General features: G+C 36.6%; 3 protein-coding genes and 1 pseudogene across 3 annotated transcripts; 2 read left to right on the top strand and 2 right to left on the bottom strand.

The window, feature by feature from the left end:
* Positions 1-445: 445 nt before the first annotated feature.
* Positions 446-3,805, bottom strand: LOC113315232 (annotated as a pseudogene).
* A 1,939-nt stretch (positions 3,806-5,744) lies between these two features.
* On the bottom strand, positions 5,745-7,707 carry LOC113287695. Its single transcript, XM_026536517.1, has 2 exons — positions 7,502-7,707; positions 5,745-6,691 (listed from the first exon to the last, which is right to left on the bottom strand). The coding sequence occupies exons 1-2, from the start codon at positions 7,555-7,557 to the stop codon at positions 6,286-6,288; spliced, it is 462 nt and encodes a 153-aa protein (XP_026392302.1). The 5' UTR covers positions 7,558-7,707; the 3' UTR covers positions 5,745-6,285.
* Positions 7,708-8,073: 366 nt separating this feature from the next.
* On the top strand, positions 8,074-9,337 carry LOC113315154. The gene is made up of 3 exons (XM_026563487.1): positions 8,074-8,239; positions 8,753-8,965; positions 9,057-9,337. The coding sequence occupies exons 1-3, from the start codon at positions 8,074-8,076 to the stop codon at positions 9,335-9,337; spliced, it is 660 nt and encodes a 219-aa protein (XP_026419272.1).
* Positions 9,338-24,070: 14,733 nt separating this feature from the next.
* On the top strand, positions 24,071-26,202 carry LOC113329223. The gene is made up of 4 exons (XM_026576188.1): positions 24,071-24,483; positions 24,773-25,266; positions 25,344-25,388; positions 25,589-26,202. The coding sequence occupies exons 1-4, from the start codon at positions 24,449-24,451 to the stop codon at positions 25,639-25,641; spliced, it is 627 nt and encodes a 208-aa protein (XP_026431973.1). The 5' UTR covers positions 24,071-24,448; the 3' UTR covers positions 25,642-26,202.
* Positions 26,203-27,802: the final 1,600 nt, after the last annotated feature.

Raw genomic sequence — 27,802 nt, 5'->3', positions numbered from 1 at the left:
TTTCTTCATAAAAAGATGATTTACTTTCATTCTTTCCCATCCAAGATTTGCTGGGAGCATCAAAAATCGTTGCAAGGCAGGTTTTTGAAATTTTTCACAAACTTCTATTGTATGAAGATGCAGTGATGGAAGAGTACGTTTTTAACATCTTAGTTGCAATCAAGTCTCATCCCGTCTCAAGTTACCTGACTGATTATAGCTCAAAATGACAGAAGTATGAGCCGAGTCGGACATCAGAAAAATAAAAAAAAACAGGCTCTAACATCATCACAAGCAAGGTGTAAACCCCAAAGATTATCCTAGAGATTACTCAGCAAATAGAGGTTTGAGTAGTCGTATCCACTTCTTTTTTTCCTCGAGTTTTCATATATTTCTCCCTGTTTGACTTTTGCATAAAAGAAATTTCCATGAGATACTCAAAAAGATCATGAGATCCTCCACCCACTTTTCAGATCAACCAAAACAAAACATAGATGATTAGACAAAATAATTGGATCATCCAAATTTACAATTCATTCCATTTTGTATGTACAATTCACCAACAAACAACATTATAGCTTCATCAGATAACACACAGCGCTGCTTTTGGCCATGGTAACCTGAAACTAGTAGTAGTACTAATTGTGACAAATAACAGTGTAAAGCTCCTTTTAGTTTTAGGTTGCTTACACAAATTTGGGCTGTTCTTATTTAACCTGACAATACAATCACTCCATATCATACTTCTGCACACATCCATTCTGTAACAGGCACTTTTGCCAATCACAAACCGGCGGATCACGAAGATACGAGTCGACGAGAAGTGGAACGACAAACCAGAGGCGATTGAACAGTGGAAGTGGCAGTAACAACAACCATGGGACTCGACGCGAATAGTTGGATTTCACTAGTATTTTGCAAACGCCCTGAATCACCCGAAGGAAGTCTCATGTAAGATGCTGATGGTGATTCACTATACCATGATGAACCCATATTTGACGCTTGTCCACCACCATTCCTGTATTCCACTACTGCCCTGTATACAAATGGAATCAAACCCTCCATGCTTTAAAATCTTCTTTAAGATAAAATAAGTTTCTGAGAGAGTTAGAGATGCGTTGAAAAGAAGAGGGGAAGAGATATATAATGTAAAGACTAGAGAGAAACAGATAAAGTATATCAATCCAAAGAAGCCAGTTGGAACTTGGAAGGCAAGGGAGAGACTTGTTCAAAGTAATCCACAGATAAAAGATTAGAAAAAGAAAACCTTCAGGAGATGGAGACACTGAAAGCAATGTTGAGCCAAAAACTAACAAACAAAGAAAGATATGTATTAAAAAAGATGGGCTCAAAGAACACGAAATCAAAACATGAGCGAAAGCTCCACCTAAACCAACAACGACACCACCTAGGTTTAGAATTTGGAAAATTTCACTGTTTTTTCTTTCTTTCTTGTTTTTTAACAAACAAAAGTTAGGCTCATAGTTTGCATGAAAGGCGTGGCGTATAGTATATGATGCCAAAAAGAAGGTCAAGATGAGTATATACTATATAGATGAAAGGATTAGCATGAATTAGTAGTAGGTGGTAGATTAATCAGTGCCGTGTTGCTATCACTTAAGTTTGAAGTAATAAAAAAGTTTAATTAGTGGAAAACAGTAGCTTAGAGATTGACAACTGAATAATCATTCACATAAACAACTCAAGTTTTATTTTGAAATTAGTTCATAAAATTTTGGGAATGACCCTGGGATTAGCAAGGAGACATAATGAAATTTTATGAAGACCCTTTATGATGCTAACCTCAAATACCCTTAAGCTTACATCAATTACATGAAAAAACACTAAAATCAAGTAGGAAACAGAGAGAGTAGGTGTTTTACCATAATCAGAACGACGGCATATTCCAGAAAGAGAAGTTGGTAATGGTGCAGGTTGTCTTCCATCATTGTATCTTCCTTTCTTTCCTCATACTACCAATAGTCACACCATTAAACTTTAAAACTTACCAGTAGTTACCGCAGGAGCACACACCATCCTTAAAAGTGTGGAATCTATTGTTATCCCGCACAATGATTGTCCTTCCAGTGGCTTTAGATAGCATTGGGTTAAAAGAAGTTTTTCATGATACGAATTGGTCTTCCAGGTGGGAGCGTGATGAGCCCAAATGCAATGACTAGCCTCTCACTGTGATAGCCGATTGTTTGCTTCTTCTCTTCACTATTCACTTCCTTAAAAACAAAACTGGTATCTGTGACATAACCAGCTTTCTCCATTTCTTCGCCTAATTCTTCCAACTTCTGATAAATATCTGCAGACCTAACATGAGACCTGTCCCCAGCTGCAAAAGTGTGAGACCTACCCCCTTCCTCCATCCAACTCAATCCAGTTTCCTTCTTCGTCCCTCTATCTGTCAGCATTTTCCTAGCCTCTGCTGCCTCCAACCATTTCCCCGCAGATGCATATGCATTTGACAATTGCACATGCATACCCGGACTAACAGTCCCTAATTTGAAAACCTTATCAGCTGCAAAGGCCGCCATTTCTGTATCTCCATGGATCCTACTTCCAGTCAATAAAGCTCCCCAAACCGATTCTGTTGGTTCCATAGACATTTCTTCAATAACCGATAACGCCTCTTTCAATTTTCCGGCACGGCTTAACAAATCCACCAAGCATGCGTAGTTTTGAGCTCTGGGTTCAATCCCTCGTTTCTTCATCATGTTAAAGTAGAATTGGCCTTTCTCAACCATCCCTGCATGACTACAACCCAGTAATACACACAAGAAACTTATAAAATTAGGCCTAATCCCAGAACGTTCCATTTCATTGAGCAATTCAAATGCCTTCTGCACCTGGGAGTGTTGTGCACAAGCCATCATCATTGAGTTCCATGCACCAAGATTTTTAACAGGTAAGTCATCAAATACCAGATAAGCTCCTTCGACGACTCCACATTTTGAGTACAATGATATCAATGAACTACCCACAAAACTTGACGAATCAAAACTTGTTTTGAAGCATAAACCATGTATTTGTCTACCCAATTCAAGAAGTGTTAAAGTTGCACAAACCCGAATGACACTGGTAAAAGTAAAATCATTAACATCCAAATGCTCTACCAAAGCTTGTTTAAAAAGTCTCAAAGCCTCTTCATTCTCACCTAACTGAGCATACCCATTTATCATTCCAGTCCAAGAAACAACATTTTTATCAGGCATTTCATCAAACATTTGCCTAGCCATTATAATCCCACCACATTTCGCATACATATCAACTAATGAACTACCAACAAACAAATCACACCATACCCAGTTTTCACCGCAAGACAATGGATACACTGTCCAATATCCAACCTCGACAAAATCGCACATGATTTTGCGGCACTAGGAAATATATGATCATCCGGTCGAACCCCATATTCAAGCATTCTCCGAAAGAATTCGAGTGAGAAATGCGGGAGCTCATTCTGTGCAAAAGTAGAGATGATTGAGCTCCAGGAAGTAGGAGACTTTCTGGGGTTATCATCGAAAATTCTGCGGGAATCATGAGGAAGCTGGCATTTGGAGTAGAAGTTGATGAGCTGGTTAGAGAGGAGAGGAATGATTTCTAATCTTGATTTGATGATTTGAGCATGGAGTTGTTGGCCTTTAAGGAGGGATCTCGACTGAGTTACAGAAACCAAGAGACTGCAAATATTTCTGTATGTTTGTTCGAAACTGGATGGTTGGGTTTCTAAGGTATTGATTAGAAGATTATAGAGTGGATTGATAGGTGGTGTCTTCGAGGCTAATGAGAATATGGTAGCGGGAATTTGAAGAAGCATTTGAGTATTTGTCTGACTACTTGTTCATTTCTGTATTTGTATGATACAGAACCCTTAAAAGTCGCCTACATATTTATACTTTGTTTTGTCCCAGAAAGAAAGTTGTCTGGCATGTGTCTGAGTTCTCATTAGACGCCCCAACACACCACAATTGGAGCTGCTTCGGCCACCAGAAGCAGAATCATTAAAAAGTTCATTTCGACTTTTTGAACAAAAAGGCTAAAAGTTAGTTTGTGAATTACAAAAAATTGTGAAATTGATTTTTTAATCAATTTTCAATATGTTCTATATTGCTTCCCTACGGTCAGAAAATTACTCCTTCACCTCACTGGATTTGAAAGTGAATTGAGGGTTAAAAACACTCATTTAGTAAGCCCTTGCTCTAAGCAAGGAAAAATCAGTGGGAGAGCGAAGTCCAAGGCTGGATCTCGTGCCTTGATAGTGCACTGATGACAACCAACTTCCTGCAGCAAAATATATTTCTCATTTAACCTGCTTTGAGTCCCTCCATTGACAATTCCCACCATTACTGAAACAAATACATCCGACCAGCTGAAAAGGCCGAGTACTGTTAAAGAATAATGGAAAGTAAATAAAGAACCACCCAGTTAAGTTAAAGGTTGAGTACAGTTACAATTCCCAACTCAACAACTTGTTTTACTCTGAAAAGAATTTCATTGTTCTTGAAAATTTCTTCTATCAACCGTTAATGGAACTTCACTGAATCTCTCAGTGTCCCCAAGGACCCTAGCATAAATGTATAAATGACACCTTCAATCCAACAACTTGACATTCTGTACAGTAAAGAGCACTACTAACAAGAATTTGAAAACAAGTGCTCCCAGGTGAAGGTAAACATCTGGTTAGAAGGTATTGAATGCAACTTCTAAAGGGACAAAAGCCAGTCTGGCATATTTGCCATTCCACTCGACAACATAAAGTTGCCAAACCAAAACTTAGGCTATTACAAGTGATAATAGTATCATCTATTAGTGCAGCAAATTCCAAGCCTCCGGAAGCAAATTCTAGCACAGCAGATCAGCCTTCACAAAAATCATTACCTATGTTGTCGGTAGTGGTGGTGGGACTGTGACCTAAGATTTTACATTCCTCAAAAGTCCACCATTCTGAATATCTAAATTGTTATAAAGAGGAAAACACCAAAATGACATCTCGAGAGAAATAACTTCAAGGATATTTCACCCCCCCCCCCCCCCCCCCAAACTATCTGAAATCAACTACATCGGATCGAATATCTTCATTAAAAAAAGACCACGTGGATCATGGATACACAAGCAAACAACTAGGAGGTTAAAAGGAAATGATGTTACCCTCCTTTTCAGTCTCTATGTTGGTTCACTTATCCAATGATAAGTTGTGATAAGGATATAAGTATTCTTACGGCTAGCTGTGTTTTCTACTGCCAAAAGATTGGTGTAGCTATAGTATTTCTAATCCCCTGCCAGTCAATACCCTGCTGCATTGCACTCTCTAAAATGTTAAAAAGATGATAGACATTCAAATTAAACCCGCGTGCAAGAGACAATATATGATCCCACCATATCCACTATAACCATAACATCTTAGAAGCAGCGCAAAGTTGCATGCTTCAGCCGCCTAAAACTCCAAACAGGTAATTCATAAAGTAACTCAACTCTGAAATACAAGGTTTGCAAACATCATATTTTCCTTTTTATTTCACCCAACATCTAGATTATGCCTCCATTCAATTTCTTCTCCAAGGGATCCTCACTTTTCATCCTAAAACTAATTATGCAAAGAAGTGCATGGAAATATACTAACTATAGTCAATAAACTGAACAGTGAACAAGACATTGACTACTGATGAAGGGTGTTGAGTACTACGTGTTTATAATTTATATGACACCCTATTGCATTTTCGCCTAGAAAGAAAGCTAATGTAGAACAACATTTCAAACAGGGGGCCAAAAACAGAGAGTACGCGAAGGAAATAAGCAAAATAAGGCTAATGCGGAACATCGTACTTTTTAGTCTTGAGTTTTGAACACCGAATTACATAAAAGAAAAAAAAAACTTTGGATGGATTGAAACATAATAGCAAAGCAATGGAAGTCCATGAATTCAGCTTGTTCCGATGGAATAGTCACCATCCTCTTCTTTGGTCAATCACCATAGACTTGAATAGTCCCCCTCTTCCTTGAATTTGACGGTTGACTTATAAACTCCCTAAGCATCTGCTAAAAACAATCAGCCTCCTCTATACTTGGAAACTATATATCACAAGCATTAAAGAACAGTAGAAAACCATCTTTCCTGTAATGAGAACTGACAACCCTACATAGATTGTCCATGACACATTTCAATCCCAAGAGACTAGCAATCTTACTTCTCTAAAAGCACGGAAAAATTTAAGATTCTTTAACACAGCTAAAAACTTTAGATATGACAAAGGGCTCCTTTATTATCTATCTCATATTTGGGATTCCAAAATTGATGTGTCACTCCGAAGAAACTGGCGGAAGTATTGTCGGCCTTGGTTTTAAAACAAACGCTGAAGTACTCAGATGACGAGCAGAGGGAAAACTGCTACGCAGAGAAGGTGGATGACAAAGCTGTTCATATACCCTGTTTCTGGTGTCGTATGCCCAAACATACCTGTAGTACCTAAGTAGAACCACATCTTTGTCAACTGGACTGAAACCTACAACCTCAATTTCTTCCACCCAATCCTCCTCACCTGATTCACATCCATCAAACAACTGAGATTCTACCGCTGATTCACATCCATCAAACAACTGAGATTCTACTTCTGCTAACCAATCATGAAGTTTAATATCCTTGTGCAACATATGCCAGTCTCCATCAAGCACCCAAACACTCAAACTTCTCTCCTTTTGGTTGAACCTAGCGAAAAAAAGCAATCCTTCAGATTCCCCGAGACATTGACTTAAACAGTTGATTTCAACATCCATTGCTAGGTCAGGTATATCGAGCATCCTACATTCATTCCCACAGGTTCCATGGTTGGTGTTTCCATCAACACTGACAGCTAAAATTATGTAGTTTCTGTTTTGATACCAGTAGAAAACACCATTATGGGTAACACAACGGTCATTTAAGAAGAATTTCCAAGTACCAAGTACAGGAAATGAAAGATCACAAATATTCCAATTACCCAAATCAGAAGAAAATATTTCCACCTTAAATTCTTTCGTTACATTTCCAAAGTCTGGTATACGGATAACCTTATAACTCTTAGGTTCTAAAAAGCATTCATCACACATGAAACCATTCACAACCACTCGACTTATTGGTGGAGGAGGAAGTAAAACCCATTTTTGAGTGAGTGGATTACATACATAATAATCCTTCTCATCACCTGTTGTGAAGAGAACCAAACCATTGCTAGAACCTAAGAGGTACATATTTGCATCCATTACTTGATATAAGAAACTAAAAGAAAACCCATATTGATGATCAGATATAAATCGTGAATGCAAATCAGGATATGCATATTGTAATACTCTTCTGATTGGTTTCTTTATATCTTCCATGAAATAAACATCATGAACAAATGTCCATGGAAGTAATGAATTGTTGAGTTTATACCACTTGTTAATGAAATAAGGGCTTGATAGAAGTGAAAACCATAACTTCGAAACACATTTGGAATTGAAGATTGAATCAAGAGGAAGTCGAAGAAAGATTTCATACCAAATATCATCTGTTAAGTCCTTTCGATTGGCGCTCTTGATTGAAGAATCCTCCATTGGTAGTTTCTTCTAATTTTGTTGCACGGAGAATTAGGGTTTTATTCAATTTTCGTATGAGGAGAGCGGTAGTGAATTGGGGGTTTCATACACCATTTTATGCTGCAGGTTTCTCATCATCTGTTTGATTATACCACATTACGGTCCACAGACTCCACAGTCCACACTAATACGAGGGTCATAACTCACAAGTGACTACCTGATAGTAATTATTGGGCTTTTTATGCGGGTTCCTACGTGGGAGGCAAAGCCTAGAGTTTACCACTTTTGTACCCACTATGGACACAAGTTTCTACGGAGCGGTGGAATCTCGACCGCTCGGTTTAAAATACACTGAATGGTCTAGTTTAGCTAGCCTGCGGTGGAGACTCAACCATTCGGTGCATACTAGATCGTCCAGTAATTTTGATCCAGCGGCCATAATTCCACCTCCCTATAATTATTCAATTCCCATTTCATTTCAACTCACACCTTCTTCCTATTTTCTTAGTTATTCCGACTTTTCAAAATATGAACATGGCTCAGTTCATAGAGAAGCAACATGCTGCCAAAAATCAAAGAGCTAAACATCGAGCCAATGTGCAAAATGAAATAAGAAGAGCAAAAGCAAATCAAATAAGAGCATATCAGCGCAATATTAGTATTGTAGAAGATGAATGCATCTGCAAGAATTATGTTTTGTGTACAATCATCCCATCGTTGATATCGCGCTACAGGCCATACCGTTTTGGGGACAATTTTTTCAAAAAATTGAAGAAGAAACAATGAATCTCAACAATAGTTATCCACTGGTGTTAAGTGGTCGGTTTGTTATAATTTTTAAGAATATTAAAAAATATATTGCTATGATAAGGGCAGCGATTCAAAAAATGTGGAGTGGTGAAACCCTGATGGACATTGAAGAAGTTGGTTAGATAGGAGAGGAACGATCTCTAATCTTGATTTTGTGATTTGAGCATGGAGTTGTTGGCCTTTAAACAGGGATCTTGACTGAATTAAAGAAACCAAAAGATTGCAAATGCTTTTGTAAGTTTGTTCGAAAGTGGATGGTGGGGTTTGTTGGGTTTGTAGATTTTGATTAGAAGATTATTTAGTGGATTAGCTGGTGGCGTCTTTAAGGTTAATGAGAATATGGTCGTTTGGAATTTGAAGAAGCATTTGAATTGAAACAGAGCCTCTCTGTCTTTTCTTAAAGGTCGTCAAATTCTTGATAGTGCGCTGATAGCAAATGAGTGCTTAGATTCTCGAATTAAGAGTGGTAAGCCTGGTGTGGTATGCAAAATTGACTTCGCAAAAGCTTTTGATCACGTTTCATGGGAATTCCTCTACGAAGTTCTTGCTAAAATGGGATTTGGAGCTACATGGAGAAAGTGGGATTCAAGGTTGCATCAACAACACACCAATTTCAGTTCTTATCAACGGTTCGACTCACACTAAATTCATCTCGGGAAAAGGTCTAACTCAAGGTGATCCTTTATGCCCTTTTTTGTTCCTAATAGTTTATGAAGCGTTGAATGTGATGTTTCAAGTAGGTCATAATCGAGGGGGTATTGGTGGATTTGAAATGAGTCCTAATGGTTCAAAAATCAGTCATTTGCAATTCGCCGACGACACATTGGTTTTCTTAGATGACACATTAGAGCAAATGAATTACCTTAGATACACCCTTCTTGGGTTTGAGATGATATCAGGGCTTCACATAAACTTTGCTAAATGTAGTATATCCGGGGTTGCAAATGCTTCTAACCTAGAACAAATGGATGCAATGTTGGGTTGCTAATCAGAAGTCCTGCCTTCCATCTACTTAGGATTACCCCTCGGTGATTCTTCTAACGGAGAGCACACATGGGATGCGGTTATTGAAAAATGCAAAGGGAGACGTCTTGCAAATTAGCTCCTATAAAAAGCGTGCTAAGTAGTATCTCGATTTATATGTTGTCTCTTTTCATTGCTCCTTCAAAAGTTATAACAGCTATTGAAAAAATCATTAGGAATTATTTTTGGGATACTTCATAAACCAAGAAAGGTATTCATCATGTGTCTTGGTAGATATGTCGCACTCCCCTAAAAGCTGGCGGGTTAGGAATCAAGTCTGTCAAAGGGATGAATAGAGATCTTTTATCCAAATGGTGGTGGAGGTTTAACGATGAAAAAACTGCACTTTGGTGATCCTCTATATCTTCCAAATATGGGTCTGCTCATTTCGACAGAGAGACAAAGAAACCAAAGGCCACTAGAGGTTGTGGAATCTGGAATGGTATATTGTAATCTAAAATTCCTTAAACTTTGTACCAAATTGAAGGTTGGAGATGGCTCTAAAGTCCTGTTTTGGGAACATCTATGGACTGGTGGTGTTCCCTTCAAGGAAGCCTATCCTAACATTTACTCAATAACATCTACAAAGAACTTGACGTTGCAACTCTAAGCAATGGAGACACTTGGAATTTGGGCTTAGATAGAAGATTATCACAGGTTCAAATAAGTGAAGTAATATCTCTTATTTCAATGATAGAAAATTTGACTACAGTTGATGAACTGGATTGCTTATCTTGGACTGTCTACAAATATGGTTGTTTTTATGTGAAGGCTGCCTACTCCTACATAATTAAAGAGCAATACTTGGAGGTGAAAAATCTCAGCATCTGGTCAAGGTCATATCCACACAAGGTTGGTTTCTTTTTGTGACAAGTTTATCACAAAAAGTTGGCTACAATGGATGCCCTCTATAAGCGCGATAAGCTGATTGTTAATGGTTATTTAATGTGCCGCAAAGCCGGAGAATTTGTATCTCATATCCTATTCCATTTCACTATGGCTTCTATTATTTGGAGACATTTATTCTCTTATTCGAAACAACTATTGGTCATGCCAAATTGTATAGATCTTCTCATTAAGGGATGGAGAATAAAGTTCACTTCTTCACCGGGATAAACTCTTTGGAAGATTCTTTCGGCGGCTTTTTGTTGGACTATTTGGAATTGCAGGAATGAAATTGTCTTCAATGACGGGGTGGCTGATGAAGTTGAAATCATAAAACAAGTAAAGTCTCAAGACTTTTTTTGGTGCCAAGATAATGACACCATGCAAGGAATTCACTTGGAGCAGATTTAAACTAATTGGGATCAATTTTTCATTTAAACTCTTTTTAGGTTGTTTCTCCTTTCCCTACTGTAATCTGCTTTGTATCTTTACTTAACTCTCTTCGTAGGCGCTTTGGGTTGTAATCTTTTTCTTATCTCTAGTAAGCTTCTTCAATATAATTTTTACCTTTGGCGATCAAAAAAAAAATGCTACTAAAGTTTGTCAATTTCTTTCCCTCCAAAGTATTAAGTTCTAAACAGTAATGATACTGAACCCATTTCCTAGTTCCTACCGCCTACAAAAAGAAAAGAAAAAGCAAAAAAATCTGACCAATTTTTTTGTCCTTGATGTGTCCGAGTTATCATGAGACACCCCACCACACCATTGTCCCAAAATTAGAGCTTGTTTGACAAGCAGAAAATTACTTTTCCAGAAGTAGAATAATTTTTAAAAGAAGGTTTGAAGAACAAGAGAAGTGCTTCTGATTCTCAAGAAATAAAAGTGAGATGTGAAAATGAGTTTGTTACGGGCCGTTAACGTTAATAGGCTTATGCCATGGAAAAGCAATCGGGACTACTCGAATCATCTCATGACCGGTTGCATACTCAAAAGAATGTGATTTTGGTGTGTAGATACGATCGACATTAAAAACAAATAAATTATATAGAATAGGCACATCAAAGGATAAAACTAGCAACAAATATAATAAATCTTTTCAGGACCGAAAATAAAAACTTTATTACAATATATATATAAAGAGAGACTAAGACAGAGCCAGTTGTCACTACAACAAACATCAGTCAAGAATTTTTTTTAACTTAGCATATGTAATACACATCCCCTTAAACTGACATAGGAAGCCTGTAGAGATCTGGAAAACAAAAGTCTAAATGAGCATAAAACTCTCTCTCACATAAAAGAAAAATACTAAGTAAAAACTGATGCAGAACTGAACCCCAACAACTGTTCAAGAAGCTTTGAGAAAGTCGGTGAGCATAATCCTTTAATAATAAGGTCTGCAAGCATGTTTAACTTGTATAAATCCAGATTCATGCAGCTACATGGAAGTCCACCTATATGTGTTTTGTCCTGGAAACAAGGGAGTTGGCACTAGTATTTAAACAGTAAAAAGAAACAAACAAGCTGACATATCAATTCTTGCAACGTACTAAACTTCAGTAGCACCCACATTTAAGCATTTGGATAAACTTATGCAGACTCAACCTAAAAATGCTCTAACACAGTTTGTCCTTGAAAAATATAGGACTTGTAAAGATCGAAAAGTTGTATATGATTCTATCATAAACATAAGTCTTGTAATCAAGTGGATTACTTCGGTAATCATAAACTTTATCAATCACATCAAGGATTTCCAGATTCGTTATGTATTGTTAATCTTGGGATCATGTCTCTGAACAAAAGAACCTTGACTCAAATTAAATCATTAATATCGTACTGGTATTATGATGGATTAGTGAGTGGTTAGCAAACAATTATTCATTTCTTATTGTTTGTAATACATTTTAAAGGAAGTGGAAGCAGAAAGTCTTTACTAGGGTAAAACAACACTTGGCAGTGGATTATGTTAGGTAATTAACGTATCTTGGAAGATTGGTTGTAGGCGTAGAGATACTGAGGAGACTAAGTAACCAGGGGTAGTGTATTTGGTCTTAACTATACGAAGTTGTGGTACTCAATTTGTATAGTGGCGTATGTTAGATCATTGCTCGCCGAACTCACAAGTGTTGCTGCCTCAAGCTTGTTGTCAAAACTATATCTTGATTTCTAGTCTACAATTAGTTAACTCTCGGACTAGGACAGAAATGTGGTTGGGAAACAAAGGATTACATCAGTCATCATTGCGTTCTACCTTTTGAAAACGAAGATCAACTGAAGCTTTTGGAGAACTTCATCAACAAAAAGTAAGTGAAGACTGAACCACCTATATCTCAAGTTATATTCCCTCTCTATCATTTTGAGATGATGTCGCATAACTAATTAGACTAGTATGCATAGACAAGAATTTCGAGTCATGTTTATTTTGATAATTTCTCGAAATATAATGGCTAAGCTTAATGAACATTTGTTCATACTTTATGAATTTCGATTTAGGACAATTTATTGTTCGGAATCAAAATCGTGATTCAAGTTTATCATTCGAAAATAGCCTGGAACAGTGATATGTGTCATTGATGTTATTCATGAATGTTTCGATTTGATTTAGAGAAATATAAAACTACTATTGATTCGGATACAAAACAGTGGTATCAGTTTTACTGGGAAAACTATTATAAGTCTGAACCCGTATTACATGTATCCGTACAAGTAGCGGAGTAGCTATAGAAATATCGACTTACAAATTAATGGTTAACATATTCTTATGTATATCATATTGAAAATTTGTGTGACTCGTGAAACCAGATAGGTGTGCATACTCGTATGCAAATCATTCTTGAACTGTGGTTACAAACCGGAGGTGAATATCCAAACCGGTACGCAAGCTTAAATAGTTTTGTGTTCTAGAAGTCGGTAGAATTTCCAAACCGGTAAGCAAACCGATCCAGTTCTGTGAACTCCGGAACCGGTACAGTATTCGAGTTTCCAAACCGGTACGCAAACCTTAAAAGTTCTACGAACTCCAAAACTTAGGTTTGGTGGAAAGTTTGCAAACTGGTACGCAAACCAAAAAATTTCTGTGGACTACGGAACTCGGTTTTGGTATAAAGTGTCCAAACCGGTTTACGAATTGTGACTAAACCGACTCACGAACTACTATGTATTTGTATTCGTGCATCTACTAATCATTTCGATTATACTTTCAAGTGTGTATAAATTATTTCTTCGAGATAATTAAAATTTGATTAATTCTCTATAAACACTAGACTTAAATGATCACATGTTTGTGACTCGGAGTTAATGTCTTGTGTGTTCATGAAAATGAAGTTTAAGCTTTTAAGTTCATACCGACTAGTTTCGGCTAAACATGTTGAACATAGTCTTTGTACACGATTCGATTACGGTCTCACCTAAACAGAGTGTATATCTTGCTTATGTAAATTATATTCAAAGTTTCATCTAACGGTGAATATTGATTGCTTGGTTCCAAAGCTATCTTATCTTAAATCTAAAGCAACCTATTCTTTGAATGTCTATAAAAGGGGAACTCCAAGCAACTGGATTTTTTAATCATAACACTACTTTTTGGTGTGTCCTAGTTGTATCTAGAGTCGTGAAGCCAAGTCCAGTTATCTTTCCTTGATAACTCGAGTATCCTGATCTTGATTGTTTGTAAAGTTTACTCCAACGATCAAGATAGATAGTGATCATCAAAGTTCTCTTCGTCTCAGACTTTGTTGATTCCAGAAGTTTTATACTTGTGAGGTGAATAATAATCTAGGTTACACTTCGGGTTGCATAAGTCCGAATTTTGAGGATAGCTAGACTTCTGTCAAATTTTTATCGATTTCCATCACCTTGATCATTCGTTAGATTTTGATCATATGTTCGATCGTAATCAGGAAATCAATTATATATGCTTAATCTGTGGGAATCAGATTTGGTTTAAAGTCCTCAATTGAGTTGAAGCAACTCTTAGTTGGTGTACCGTCATCTAAGGGATTCAAATGCGCGGAGTCCTTCTGGGATTCAAGAGGCGTAAGGCTGCACCTTAATCGGTGGGATACCTTTTAGGGCTCAACTACATTCCAGTTCGAAGTTAATTGGTAGTAGGATAGTGCCTGTAGCGGCTTAATACAGTTTGGTGTTGAATCTGGACTAGGTCTCGGGGTTTTTCTGCATTTGCGGTTTCCTCGTTTACAGAACTTCTGGTGTCTGTGTTATTTATTTTTCCACATTATATTGTTTATCTTTATAATTGAAATATCACAGGTTGTGCGTTGATCAATCATAATAGAGAAATACGACCTTGTTTGTTGGATACGACTTGATTTATTCTTGGACATTGGTCTTTGGTACCGTCCAAGTTATCTCTTTGTGATTAGGTTTACAGATTCAATTATGTAAACGTTCTAAGCACAATAGATAGAGATATAACTTTTAATACTATTCCTTCATTGAGTTTTACTCTCGGAGTTTTATTGAGTTTGTCCATACAGATTGCCTAAGAAAAAAGTGGTGGTGTATTTGGTACCTCCGCATTTTCAGCGTCCACTACCTTTACGATGCTAGTTGTCACACCCACAAATGCACCTTGCAAATTTTCTACGCAAGTGGGCGGCACAGTGGTTCAGTGAATTAAGATTCACCACTCGTACTTCAGCCTTATAAGTTTGCACCAATGCAAACAACCAACTTTACAATTCTACAGCGGAAATCTTTAGCCTTCTTGCTTACCATAAAATATTCAACGATGCCATACATTCACTAACACAATCATCCAACTAAGAACACTTAGAACATGACACAATCAATCCATTTTATTGCATCAAAGGGAAGATATACAAAACTTGCCCAATTAGATACTTAGACAGACTTGTTCCTCTTGAACCAAGCCTTAACCTTCACAAAACTCTCTCAATTTGAGTCTCACAATCTCCTATGTAAGCCTATTGAATTTCCTATGCCTTTGCACTATTTATACAGCATCTTTAAGGGCCAAAAACCGTGCACAACAGCTGCACACGCATGGGACAACCATTTGTCCCATAGGGCAATTCCATAACCGCCAATAATTGTGCCAACTTGGCAAGTTTTTTTTTCTAGATCGAATCGGCCTTCAACACATGTTTTCAAGGAGTTATGAATACACCTTTTAGGCTATAAGCTTCCTCTATAACTGTTCTCCCTTTTCTCACACCTTTGACACGCCTGTGAAGCCAATAACCAACTCATAACCATCACTTAAGCCATATCGTGCAACCTTTGTGCATTACTGAACTTGGCCTTCAGTTAATTCTCAGAAAACATGTCCTTATACTCTTCTTGACCTAAGCCAATGTGCAACCAACATTGTGCTACAATCATCTCAGACATTTCCTTATCCCATCCTGGTTATCCATGCATCATATGCTTCACTTAGCCAACTTGTTCGACAATAGCAATGCTACTCTTGCATTACCATCTTGTTTGCATTGTAGATTTGGATAGCTTTGAACTAATGCGTATAACAACTTTTGGCCTATTCTACACGCTTGCATCATCCTTGAGTTTGGTCTAACTCAATTTCATGGATATGCCTGACTGCCAGCATCGCATGTTGCATTTTCAGCTTGGCATTGTCCTGTCTTTCCCTCAGTGAAGGTTCAATGTGTCGGCCAATAAGCTTCATTACTTGGCCAATGTCCTTACAGTGTAGCGCCACCTTCACGCTTCACTGGCCCTGCAGGGTCCCGCTATCTCAGCGCTTAACAGTCTATGTAGTATAACGCCATATTGGCACTTCACTAGCTTGGCCGGTCATAATAGCCTAATGTTAGAGCCATCTAACAATTCAAATTGGCCTAATTTGCACGCACTAGATTATTGTTGATGTTCATTTCTCAGGGAAATGTCGGCCTTTCTTCACTAGCGCTATTGATATCTAGTGACTTATGGTTTCGATGCATATGTCCATCATATCCTTAATGCAATACCAAAATCTTCATTTAACTCATGGGTGTCTCAAATCTAAGCTATTTACATGATCTCCTGAGTCATAAACATTATTCAAGCAAACTTCTTAGCTGATAATGTAAAAAACATCGCTCTTCGTAATCGATGCTCGTTACTGATCATTATTTTGTTCAGATGCTCATGGCATCATCATTAGAGCTCAACGATATATCCATGACAATTCAGTCTGCTCTTATACTAAAATTTACCTAATAAAATCTAAGTCATTATTATACTTTTCACTAGATTTGACATTGATCTACTTAACCACTTAGTGAACTAAGAAACTTATCTCACTAATTTAGTAGGTTATTGTCCTGACTTAACCAAAAATACTAGTAGTCCATAACTTTACTATTTTTGTGCGACTCATCAAATATGTTACATGGGGAGATTCTCGTTTGGGTATTAGTCTGGCGGATTACACATTCATGGCGAGAAGTTAATTAGTAGTAGGACGGCTAAGAGCAGTTGAGAGGATAAGAGAGTAGTGGTCATACATTCTTCCTGACATTGAGGATACAACTTCACCATAAAATCTCCACGATCATCACTTCTCCATCTCTTCACAACTTCCAAATCTTACGAGAAATCAGTGTGTTCACAACAGGACTATAAATATATGGCTTCATCTGCTCGGAAGGATACCCCAGAGACATAATTAGGTTTATAGTCAATAATCTATCCTTCATCATAGTTCAACAATCACACACTGCAAAGCTCATTACATAATAATTTCTCAACCTTTTGTGCTTCCGTCCCCTAAGATCAACCCGTCGTTTTTGTGATCGAAGCAGGATCAAGTGAACGACCATTTCTTGGTTTAGGCTCCTCTCATACGTTTTTGATTTCTCGAACCTAAAAAGTACTTTTACAGTGAATTATTTTTCGCCCAAAAGAAATTGGGAACCGCGGAGGGAGATAAACCTCTCAGTTACGAAGCAGATTCCTCAATTAACCAAAATAGTTGACCTAAGGCTAGATCTCACGATTACTGATCCAAACCCCGATACCCATGATTCTAATGGTGATACTCCTGGTATCGTTTTTTTTCATCACCAATGACGTCACCAGCCTTATACTCCCTGAGAATACAAGGAAAGTCAGGAATGCGCAGAATACACCATTATGGTTGAAATCATGCAGAGGCAAGGAATCCTGGCAAGAACATTTTCAAGGTTGGAAGACACACAAAGGGCGGTTCTTACTTTTTTTTCATACATTGATGGAACAATTGGGACGTCATGGAATTTTCGAGAAAACCCGGAGTTCCTCGAATCGGAGACTGGCACCCCAACTTAAAATCCTCCTTATAATCACTTCAGGAGTTTCACTACTTGTGAGCAAGAAGACGCATTTCTAATATAAAACCTATGTGACTTTTTGTATTTTTTCAAAAGACCAACTTATAGACGCATTTGTTGGTCTTAATTTTATTGCTGCATATTTGTATTTAACCTTATCCTCAACAAGAATTATAGAGGCATCTGCGGTGTCCTATCCTTCCATAAACAACGTCATGTTCACTTAAAGAAGACATGATGACTGAAGAAGGTCAAACTAGAGCCTTGTATGTGACCGCTTATGTCAAAGATTTTTGAATTCAAGAAATCTCATGCCGACATGGGTGTCACTACCAACATCATCACCCTTAAGACGTTCAAAGCTTTTAAGGTCCCACGAAAAAAGATTGTGCATCATCCCGTTGTAATGAAATATTGTGAAGGAAATCGTACTAGTACATATGGATATATTCATCTGGATTTGAAGGTAGGACCCATCCAGTCAAGAATGAAATTTCATGTGATCGAGAAAGAACCTGAGTACCAAATAATATTTGGAGGGCCATGGCTTTATAAAAGAAAATTCATTCCTTCAACCTACCACCAATACATGAAGACGTTGTTAAACGAGAAGATCGTTCACATTGCAGCAACACCATCTCTGTATGTCCCAGTCTCACTCGTAGTTTACGGCCTCTGCAAAATGTTTGTGAAAAGGAGAGGGTATCAAGTACACCACCAACCTTTTCGTTCAACAACATGTATGGACAATACCTAATACAAACGCAAATAGACCAACTTAATGATCCTTGAGAATATGTATATAGAGTTTATATGTATATCTTCTCAATCAAAAAGTATAGATTGAGCCCGTGAACCTGATTGTTAAGAGGAGTACTTGGACGATCCCAAAAATCAATATCCAGGATTAATTTAGTCGCATCCAAATAATTCAAACGGTTCGTGAACCGTATAGGTGGTTCACAAGTCAGGGTGCAATGGTTCGTGAACCGGGTTCACCAAACCCCACTTGGCTCGTGAACTCAGATGGACACGGTTCATGAATCGGGTTCACAACTGCTTAGCCTTTTACACCAATATTAAAAATTCAGATCACCACGGATCGTGAACAATCCCCTTCTGAACTTAAGGTTTGTGAACAGGTTCGTCAACCATACTTTATTTCAGAAACTCAGATATTTATGGTTTGCGAACTGGTTCGCTAACCTACCATGAGTCGAAATATTAAAAAATTTGAATTTATCCCTTTTGATGTTTGAAACATTCCCAAACGATAAAATCATTGCTTGGGTTGTATTTAAATTGATCCATAAATTAATTCTTGAACAATAAATTATTTCGAACTAGTTTTTGTCAAGGGCCTTTAAACATCCAATGCTTGAGTCATATGTCGATATGTTTAACAAGACAAGCTTGACCCGAAGTTTCTTCTTTGCAATAAATATACTAGAAGTCACACGACATCGTCTCATAAGATAGAACGGTAAGATAGTTAGTAAAATATAATGGTTCAGTCTTCACATACCTTGTTGATGAAGTTATCCAAATGTCTTCGTCGATTTTCAGTCTTCGAGGGTGATGTCTGATACGCAACTACCAAATTCTAACCTAGTCTGAGACTTGACTTAATAGACTAGAAATCAAGATATAGTTTTGTTCAACTAACATTGACAACAAGCTTGAGATAGCAAAACTTGTGGGTTCAACCAAGCATATTGCTCTAATAGTTTGGTTAATACTCATTTGAGATTGTTCACTTCATTTGAGTACGCTGGACAAGGCAGATAAGAGAGCAAGTTCTTCAAATGACAGAACTAATCTATAAGCTTCGTGATTTAGCCATGTTTCTACTTGAAAACTATATGGTGCAATGAGCAATAAATTCTCTTCCAAAATTGTATGAAGCGTATAAAATAGAACTAGAATACTTGTGATAGACTGTGTATAAGAGAAAGAAGATGGGCTTTGTCATGAAACACATGTGCAATTTGATATATCATTCGACTGCAAATAATGATTTGGAGAATAAAAGCAAGGTCACTAGGTCTCATCAATGTTTGTTTTTATAAGTAGAGAGGTTATATCGGGAAGAACTGGCTGAAATATCTATGATGGCTAAAAAGGATTAAACCAAGAATTCAGGAACAAAAGTAAACTAATGGCCAAGTAATAAAGTAGAAGTAAGTTGATGGATATATAGTGTTGGTTGTGTATGCGTTTCGTTTTTCCTAGTATTTTTGCTTGTGAAAAAATTGGTAAGACAAACATGTTTTCAATTTGTAGATTAAGCTCTATAAGCATGTCATGTGCAAGTTTTCGGTCTCACTGACAAGTATGTAGTTGGATAGTGAAGTTCAATGGAAATGACTTTTTGTATTTCAAAAATTCTGGACAAACCTTCCAAACAGACCACAAAAAAACCGCATAGACACAATCAAACTCAAAGCGGGACCTCCTGTTTTCCCCAACTGGGCGGAAAACACCTTTCATATGTCTGTGCGGTTTTGCAGTAATCTCAAGAGACGGTCTGTCCAGAACAACTGTTTGTGTTTAGTGTGAAATCCAATGGAAATTACTTTGTATTTATTTTTTTTTATGAACAGTTCGGGGAACAAGTCTATAATATATTTGACATATAATGTGTTTGCGCCACTATGAAATATCTTGGATGATATCAAGAATCCTTTTTGGAATCATAAAGTTAAACCCATAAGTAAAGTATTCAATTTGAGCATAAAGTGGGGCTGATTTTCAGACTTACTATGTCATAAAGGTAAAATCATCCTTTTGTCATTGAGGATAAAATGCAATTCAGTGTGAAACCTTAAAGTTTTATAGACACCCTTCAATGTTGGGTATGCCTACAAAGTTAAACCTGAGGATAATGGCCTCGAAAGTGGTGTTTGTGTCGTTGTAATGTAGTTGTAATTGGATAATAACGTACATCTAAGTATACATTAACTGAAATTTTTGATTTTCTGAAATAAGTGGACATTTACCACCATTCTCTTTGTTACTAATCCGATTACTCTTCTGCTAAATATCTTAAAAGAATCAATGGTAATTGTTGCTGATCAGCAGGAGATACTAGTTCTTATGGTTTAGCAATAAATCTCATTTAGTTTTAATAAAGTCGGATTAGTGCTAATCTCAGTCAAATTTGCGTCTACCGTTAAGACCTGCTAAAGCAAAACAATGTTTCGAGGGATCCTACATGAAGTCCACAAACTGGCATCATAGTTTTATGTTATAATAAAGTTGCAAGTGTATATCCTATGTGTATTATGGCCGATTATACGACACATCTATGCGGTAAGAGGTAGACTCAGTAGTTGTCACGAACAAAGATGGGCATTTTGCGGTATAAATTCCGCATAACTCAGTAAGTTACATGAACAAAAACTACCGTCTGTCATAAAATCTGCATCAAATACATGTGATAGGATATGCTGGTATAGTAAGGTATGTGCTAAATTCAGTTGACAGCGCATGTGTTCGCAACTGGAAGTGCAGTCCCCAATCTTTTTGAGTTCCACCCAGTTGCAAACCAAACAATTTCCAACCGTCCATCGAACGTAAGACAAACAATCTAGCTTCGACCAGGTTAAGATCGATCCCTAAATATCCTTCTTTGAGGTGAAATATTCTCTCAAGAAAATCATATTACCTAGACGTAAACATGGACCTATATACTAGTACTAATCTTAATCGCACTCTTCATCTAGTCCTTCAAAAATTGTCTCCAGTCCAGAAGAATTAGAAGATTTTGTAGGAGAGATTACAAAAGCTGGTGCAACCTCAACCCAACACAATACATTTCTCAAATTCCTCATCTCCTTTGCCATTGTAAAAATGCTTTGGATATACAAAGTAAACTAAAACAATACTAATAGCCTACTTGCAAATGACTAACTAATATACACACGTTAATTAGGCAAAAGATCGAATATGGGTGATTTTCTCTCTTCTTCAGGCAGAAATAAACTTTCCCAGAATGATTTCTGAGATGGTTAAACTTGAGAAGGATTTTCTCTTTATACAAGAGCTGATAAGAAATGAACCATTAATCAAGGAAACAAACACCCACAAATAGGAATGTTTGTTGTCAACAAGTCAATGAGATGTATAATGAACTATTTTCTGCGAAACCACGTGTATAAATATTGGGTTGCCTGTACATAAACCCTCAATCATTAGTAGGGTAACTTGACTTAACTATCTACCATTGTGAAAGAGAGGAACTCTAGTAAATCATTTACTCATTTTCTTTGTTCTGTTTGGACTAATCATTTTCAGCCGTAGGTTTTGCAGGAAAATCTGACTTTCAATAATTGGCCAAAAACATGAAAGTACACAGTATGCAGAGTGCAGATAAGTATATGAAGACCATACCAGTTTACAAGATTCAATGACAATATTATCTTTGTATTTGTTACTACTAAAGCATAAATTTGACTTTTAGAAGAAGAATATTTAGTGACTAATCCACTTACATCTAAATTAGATTGCATTTCACAGAAAAATGAGACGTGGTGCTAGACCTCGACCTCTCATATATAACATATTTATTCAATACAAGTAATCAGGGTATTACGTTTCATATGTACTCGCAATTATGCAGGACTACTTTTGTTTTAGTAGGAATTCAACTATTGAAGTGCAAACAGTGCAGTGATTTAGTTACTACAAGTACCTGCGCCTTCATGTCCCAAATTTTCTAAGTGTATCTATTGATCTTGACCTGCAACTGCAAGAGTTTATGTTGTTAAGATTCTAAGTTAGCTAAGTCGCGCAGGAGTTTATATGTAATAAGCCCAATTAAAGGTTGCTATAAAGTGACATAACGGTACAAAATAAATAAAGACAGTACTCAATGGTAATCATTAAGACAAAACAGGACCGACGGTTATCATGCACAACCGAAACGTATATAAACAAAAGTTTAATAAGCCAAAGTTTAGAAAAGACTATGCATAGAATATTGTTTCTTGAATGCAATCAATCACTATATAAACGACAGGCTATTTAGGTACCCTGATCAATGACTCGAGTATCTTAAGACATCTGACCGCCAAGTGACCTTCAAGGAGCTCATCAGAGCCTAAATGGCACCAACATGTGATTATAGCAACCATATAAAAGTATCGAGCAATATCAGATAGGATCCTTTGAATTCAGTGCATGTCAAAGGCAAACACCATAATTGTTGATTAACAAATCCAGCGCTACATACTTGCCAAGGTCTGAATGTTGTTTGCTAGCTATTGAACAGGTGAAAGACTCTCCGCCAAAGTTGACATACCTGAAAAGAACAAGTGATATGGAATGGAGGATGGTAGCCCGTTGATTTTTATCTTTGCAAAAACTTCCTTCTTCCAATTGTAAGAATATTGAGTCACTTTGCGTGCAAAATGATAACCACCCATAATTGTGAGACAGCGATACAAGTATAGTATTATAAAGTCTGTTCCTATAACTGAATGAAAACGAATAGAATACACATCATTCCCATAGTCTACATGCCCCCAAAAGAAGGGTAACTCAATTTTAACTTCGGTCCATGTATTAGTCCTGTAACCACTGCCATACTCATTAGCAAATAACCATAGCTTGACAATGTCACTGCTTATTATGGGTTTGAAATTTCTGGATGACCATCAATTTCTAACAATTGCAGAGAATCATGGGTTTGAAATTTCTGCAGAATCTGGTCAAGAATGAAATCAGGAATTCTGATAGATCTAAATTTCTCCTTTCCAACATCAAATGCCAAGATGGATTTAGGCTCAGCATCTTCACCACTTAGCTTTCTTGGGATGTAATATATGAAGCCATTCACATAAATAGAAGCTCCAAACAATAACCATACTCCAAAACTGTACCCTGGGAGGACATCATTGATTACTCTCCATGTGCAATCTCTTACTGTCAAGACCTCGCAAACTTGATGGTCATGTATATTCCAAAAACAAATCACTTTGTGCTCCTTAGTGGCAGGATCGAATCCCAAATCACACTTCAAAATGCGTAAACGATATTTATCTTTATCTTCTACATTTGAGTTGGATATGAATGTTGATTTGATCCATGGTGTAAATTCACCGGTATTAAGATTGCGCACTTGAATACTATGGTTCTTTTCTGGATCAAATAAACAAATCAAACCATTTAAAGGTCCTGTAATTCTATATGATGGTGTATCCATCTCCCTTATGCTACGAACTACTGGTGACAATTCCCCATCTTAAAACAATGGGGAATTGGTCAAACTGTCCCCAAACTAATAACCGACATACTAATATATACCCGTTATTTTAAAACTTTCTAAACTATCCTTGCCGTCAAAATTTCCGAGAGAATTTTTGATTTCTGTTGAGTCTCCTATGAAAACACTAAATAGTCGTAAAAAAAATGCTACGTGGACATAGCTTTTATATTAAATGGACGCATGTACCCTCACAGCTCCTTCTTCCCATTTTCGTAAGACATTTTCTTCGGTTCCTTCTTCTTCCCCCACTTTCTTCACAGTTCTTGCTTCTTCCCCACTTATTAGCTCATCAAAGGACGATCTGTAGTAGTGGGAATGAAAATACCCTCACAACTCCTTCTTCTTCCCATTTTCTTCCCATTTTCTTCACAGTTCCTTCTTCTTCCCCACTTTCTTCACAATTCCTTGTTCTTCTCCACTTATTTGCTCATGAATCCACTAACTGTAGTAGTGGGAACGAAAATTCCAGATGCTAAATCCCACGTATTATCCACTAATTCAGTTTCTAACCCATTTCCCCATTTCCTATTATCAATTCTTTCCCCCAAATTTCTTCCTTATAAATTAGGGATTGTTTGTGAATTTTTTAGAAACTCGATTTTGTCATCCGCAAGCAGTGGTGCTGAAAATGGTGAAGAAAAAAACCATTGAAATTCAATTAAGGTATTAAATCCAAATTTATACATTCATATGTATGTTTATTTTAGTGACTTTTTCTTTGGTTTAGTGTGTTTTTTGATTTATTATATACTCAAATAGGTTGTTGGTGTTGTTGATTTATATGTCTGTATGTGCATCTGTTGGTTTATTAGCATTCATGTTTGGATTCTCTGATGGAAATTGTCGAAATCTTCTTACTCTTTTTTTTTTGCATGTTCATGTGAATTCTTACCGTGTACTTGGAACGTATCTGATGTCGTTATTTTTATGATTTTATTGATCATAACTAAAGGAGTTCAACACCAAAGAAGTTAGCTAAAGCATCAGCAGAGCCAAATGTTACTCCAAGACTTATTTCTAAAGCTACGAATAATCTGAATTCAAGTTCTAGAAATGTTGTCCTAGATTTTGGTGATGATCCTAAGCCAACACAGCCAACTCAAGCAAGTGGTGGTGACAATTTACATGTGGGAGGCAGTCAAGGAATTGTTGATCTTCAAAATGATGTGGAACAAGCTCGTTTCTGGACAAAAGCTTCAAAAAAAGTCATTAATTTAGAGGAAGCTTTTAAGGCAATGCAGGAGTCAGTTTGTAATTTGGACAATTGGGGAGAGGACGAATGTCATCCTGAAGATGCACCATGGACTCAACCACTTTTATATAGTGAGAGTGAAGATGCTAAGGAGTGGTCTGAGTTCTGTAATAACTTTAAGGAAGTTGGTCCTGGTGGTCCTTCTGTGCGAGGTGACCGATATGAATTTGGTGACCAAGAAGGCAGTAGTGAAGGTTATGTGTTTGAACTTATGATTTATATTTTATCTTGATTTTTTTGATGTATTTAACTAATAATGGTTGGCTTGCAGACGATGGATACGAGCAGTTGTTGGAGACGGACGATGAAGCTGAAGGTAATGTCAATGAACTTATAGCCTCTGTATTTTACTTATATGGAATCTTTGTTCATGTTCAAATTACCTATTTTATTCCCTTACAAAATTCATGCATTATTTAGTGTATGTACTCTAAGCTCTAGCTTTTCCTTTTTTTTGTATTGTTCATGTGCATTAAAAAATCTCTGTTGAACATATATTTTTCTTCTTTTCTAAAGCCAACCATTGTGATCAATGCTCCGATACTCATGAGGAAACCGGGAAGGCCTAGAGTGAATAGGAGGAGGAGCTACGATGAATCACAATCTAAGAAGAAACCTAGGTCCTGTAGCAAGTGCAAACAAACTGGTCACAACAAAACTACTTGTGGGGGTGGCGCAGTTGGTTTAAATCCGAAGGCAAAGAGACTTAGAACTGAGGTAGATGGTCAGACTTTCACAAGCATTAACTATAATCACGGTCAAAGCCGCACTGGAAAACGTAAGAATAATGGCAACAACAACATTAATCTTGCTGAATCTTCACAACCTGGAGGATCACTAGTTGATTAATGGGGAAAGCGTTTATCATTAGTTTCAGTTTTTATTCAGTAGGACTTCGTAAGACTTCTGTTTGTTGCATGTTTTATTTGGTTGTTTTAAGATTTCTGTTAGAGGGTCTTGGGGAGTTTTTTTTCCGCTTTTTCTCGATCAATCCCTCTTTTAGGAATTAGGTTTTGTATTTTTCTTATCTCATTATTTAGTATCTTCATATCAAAACTACTTGTTTTAGAATATGTCTATCTACTTTTATTTACAATTACTTTTATTTACAATTTTCAACTGAGTTCGGTTCATAAACAGTCTTAAGGTTGTTTAAAAGATATCTGAAGACAGTGACTAAGAACAGGTTGGTTATCTTAAGGTTCTAGAGATTACTTTATGAAATTGAATTTAGGGGTCTTGTGGTCTTTTTCTGCCTAGCACTTATTAACACGTGGATAAAAAAGACTATTGTTGGTATGGAAGGAGGAAAACGGAAAGGAGGTTGGACGAAAAAGGTGATTTAAGGATATTTTCCAAAATTGGCAATATAACGGGATAAAAATAAAAATATTTAAAATAAATGGGGGCATATCAATTAATGACCCTAAAACAATATATCAGCAGTTACCAAAAAATAACCTATGGGATAAAAAGTATTATCATGCTCTGTCCTTATATAATCATCTATCCTTCTTGGAACAGTAATAAAAAGGCGTGGTCTTGCTTTTGATTGATTAAGGTGTAAATCAATTAAGTATCGATCCTTTCGAATCATTGAACACCAATGTTTAGACACACACTTTAACTGCATAAGCGAATTCACTGGTAATCTGCTAAGTATTTCACATACTACATTATTAACATTCCCTGAACCGAAACTACTATTAGTATTCGTGTTTGAAAAATTACCATTGTTATCATCATCATCTTCACTGATTATTGGTGCTAATGAACTTGCTGCTCCAACTTCACCGCCTGTTACTGTTACGAATACTTCTCCGATTTCCGTTGGATCCATTTTCGTAGAGAACCGACGAGAAATAAGTTGTAGTCAGGGGGAGATTTGCGAGAGAGGAAGGAAGAGACTTTAGCCTAGGGTTTCACAGAAAAAGAATGATTTGTATTGAAAACCAGATGATTATTTATAGAGAACTTTGTTGTTTAGTCCACTAAACCCGACCTGGCTAGTCCAGCGGGAAAATATATTTACTCGTTAGTCCAAAATTTTTTTTTGAAAAGAGTAAAATTACTCTACTGATCCTAACATATAACAGTATGTTTGTTACTACATATATTACTACATACTACATATGTTACTAGTACTATGTTACTACTAGTATGTAGTAACATACTTGTTACCAGTAGTATGTATTAATACTACATATCAATATGTTATGACTACATATAAATAAATACTGTTATGTTATATATTGATACTACATATCAATATGTTATGTACTGCATATAAATAAATACTGTTATGTTATGTATTGATACTACATGTCAATATGTAGTATCAATATGTTATGTACTACATATCAATACTGTTATGTTATGTATTGATACTACATATTAATATTGTTATGTTATACTACATATGTTACTACTAGTAAAGTACTAGTTACTACTAGTATACTAGTAACTAGTTACTACATATTGATACTACATATTACTACTAGTTACTACATACTAGTTACTACATATTACTACTAGTTACTACATATTGATACTACATATTGATACTAGTTACTACATATTACTACTAGTATACTAGTTACTACTAGTAAACTAGTTTACTTTACTAGTATACTAGTAAAGTAGTTACCTAATTTACTAGTAACATATTTTTGTTACTACTAGTATAGTACATATTAATATTAATATGTAGTATCACCATATTGATACTAC

This window comes from Papaver somniferum, chromosome 1 (assembly GCF_003573695.1).
Source record: "Papaver somniferum cultivar HN1 chromosome 1, ASM357369v1, whole genome shotgun sequence".
NCBI lineage: Eukaryota > Viridiplantae > Streptophyta > Magnoliopsida > Ranunculales > Papaveraceae > Papaver > Papaver somniferum.
Note: the sequence above shows the minus strand (reverse complement) of the source record. Positions and strands in the feature narration are given on the sequence as shown.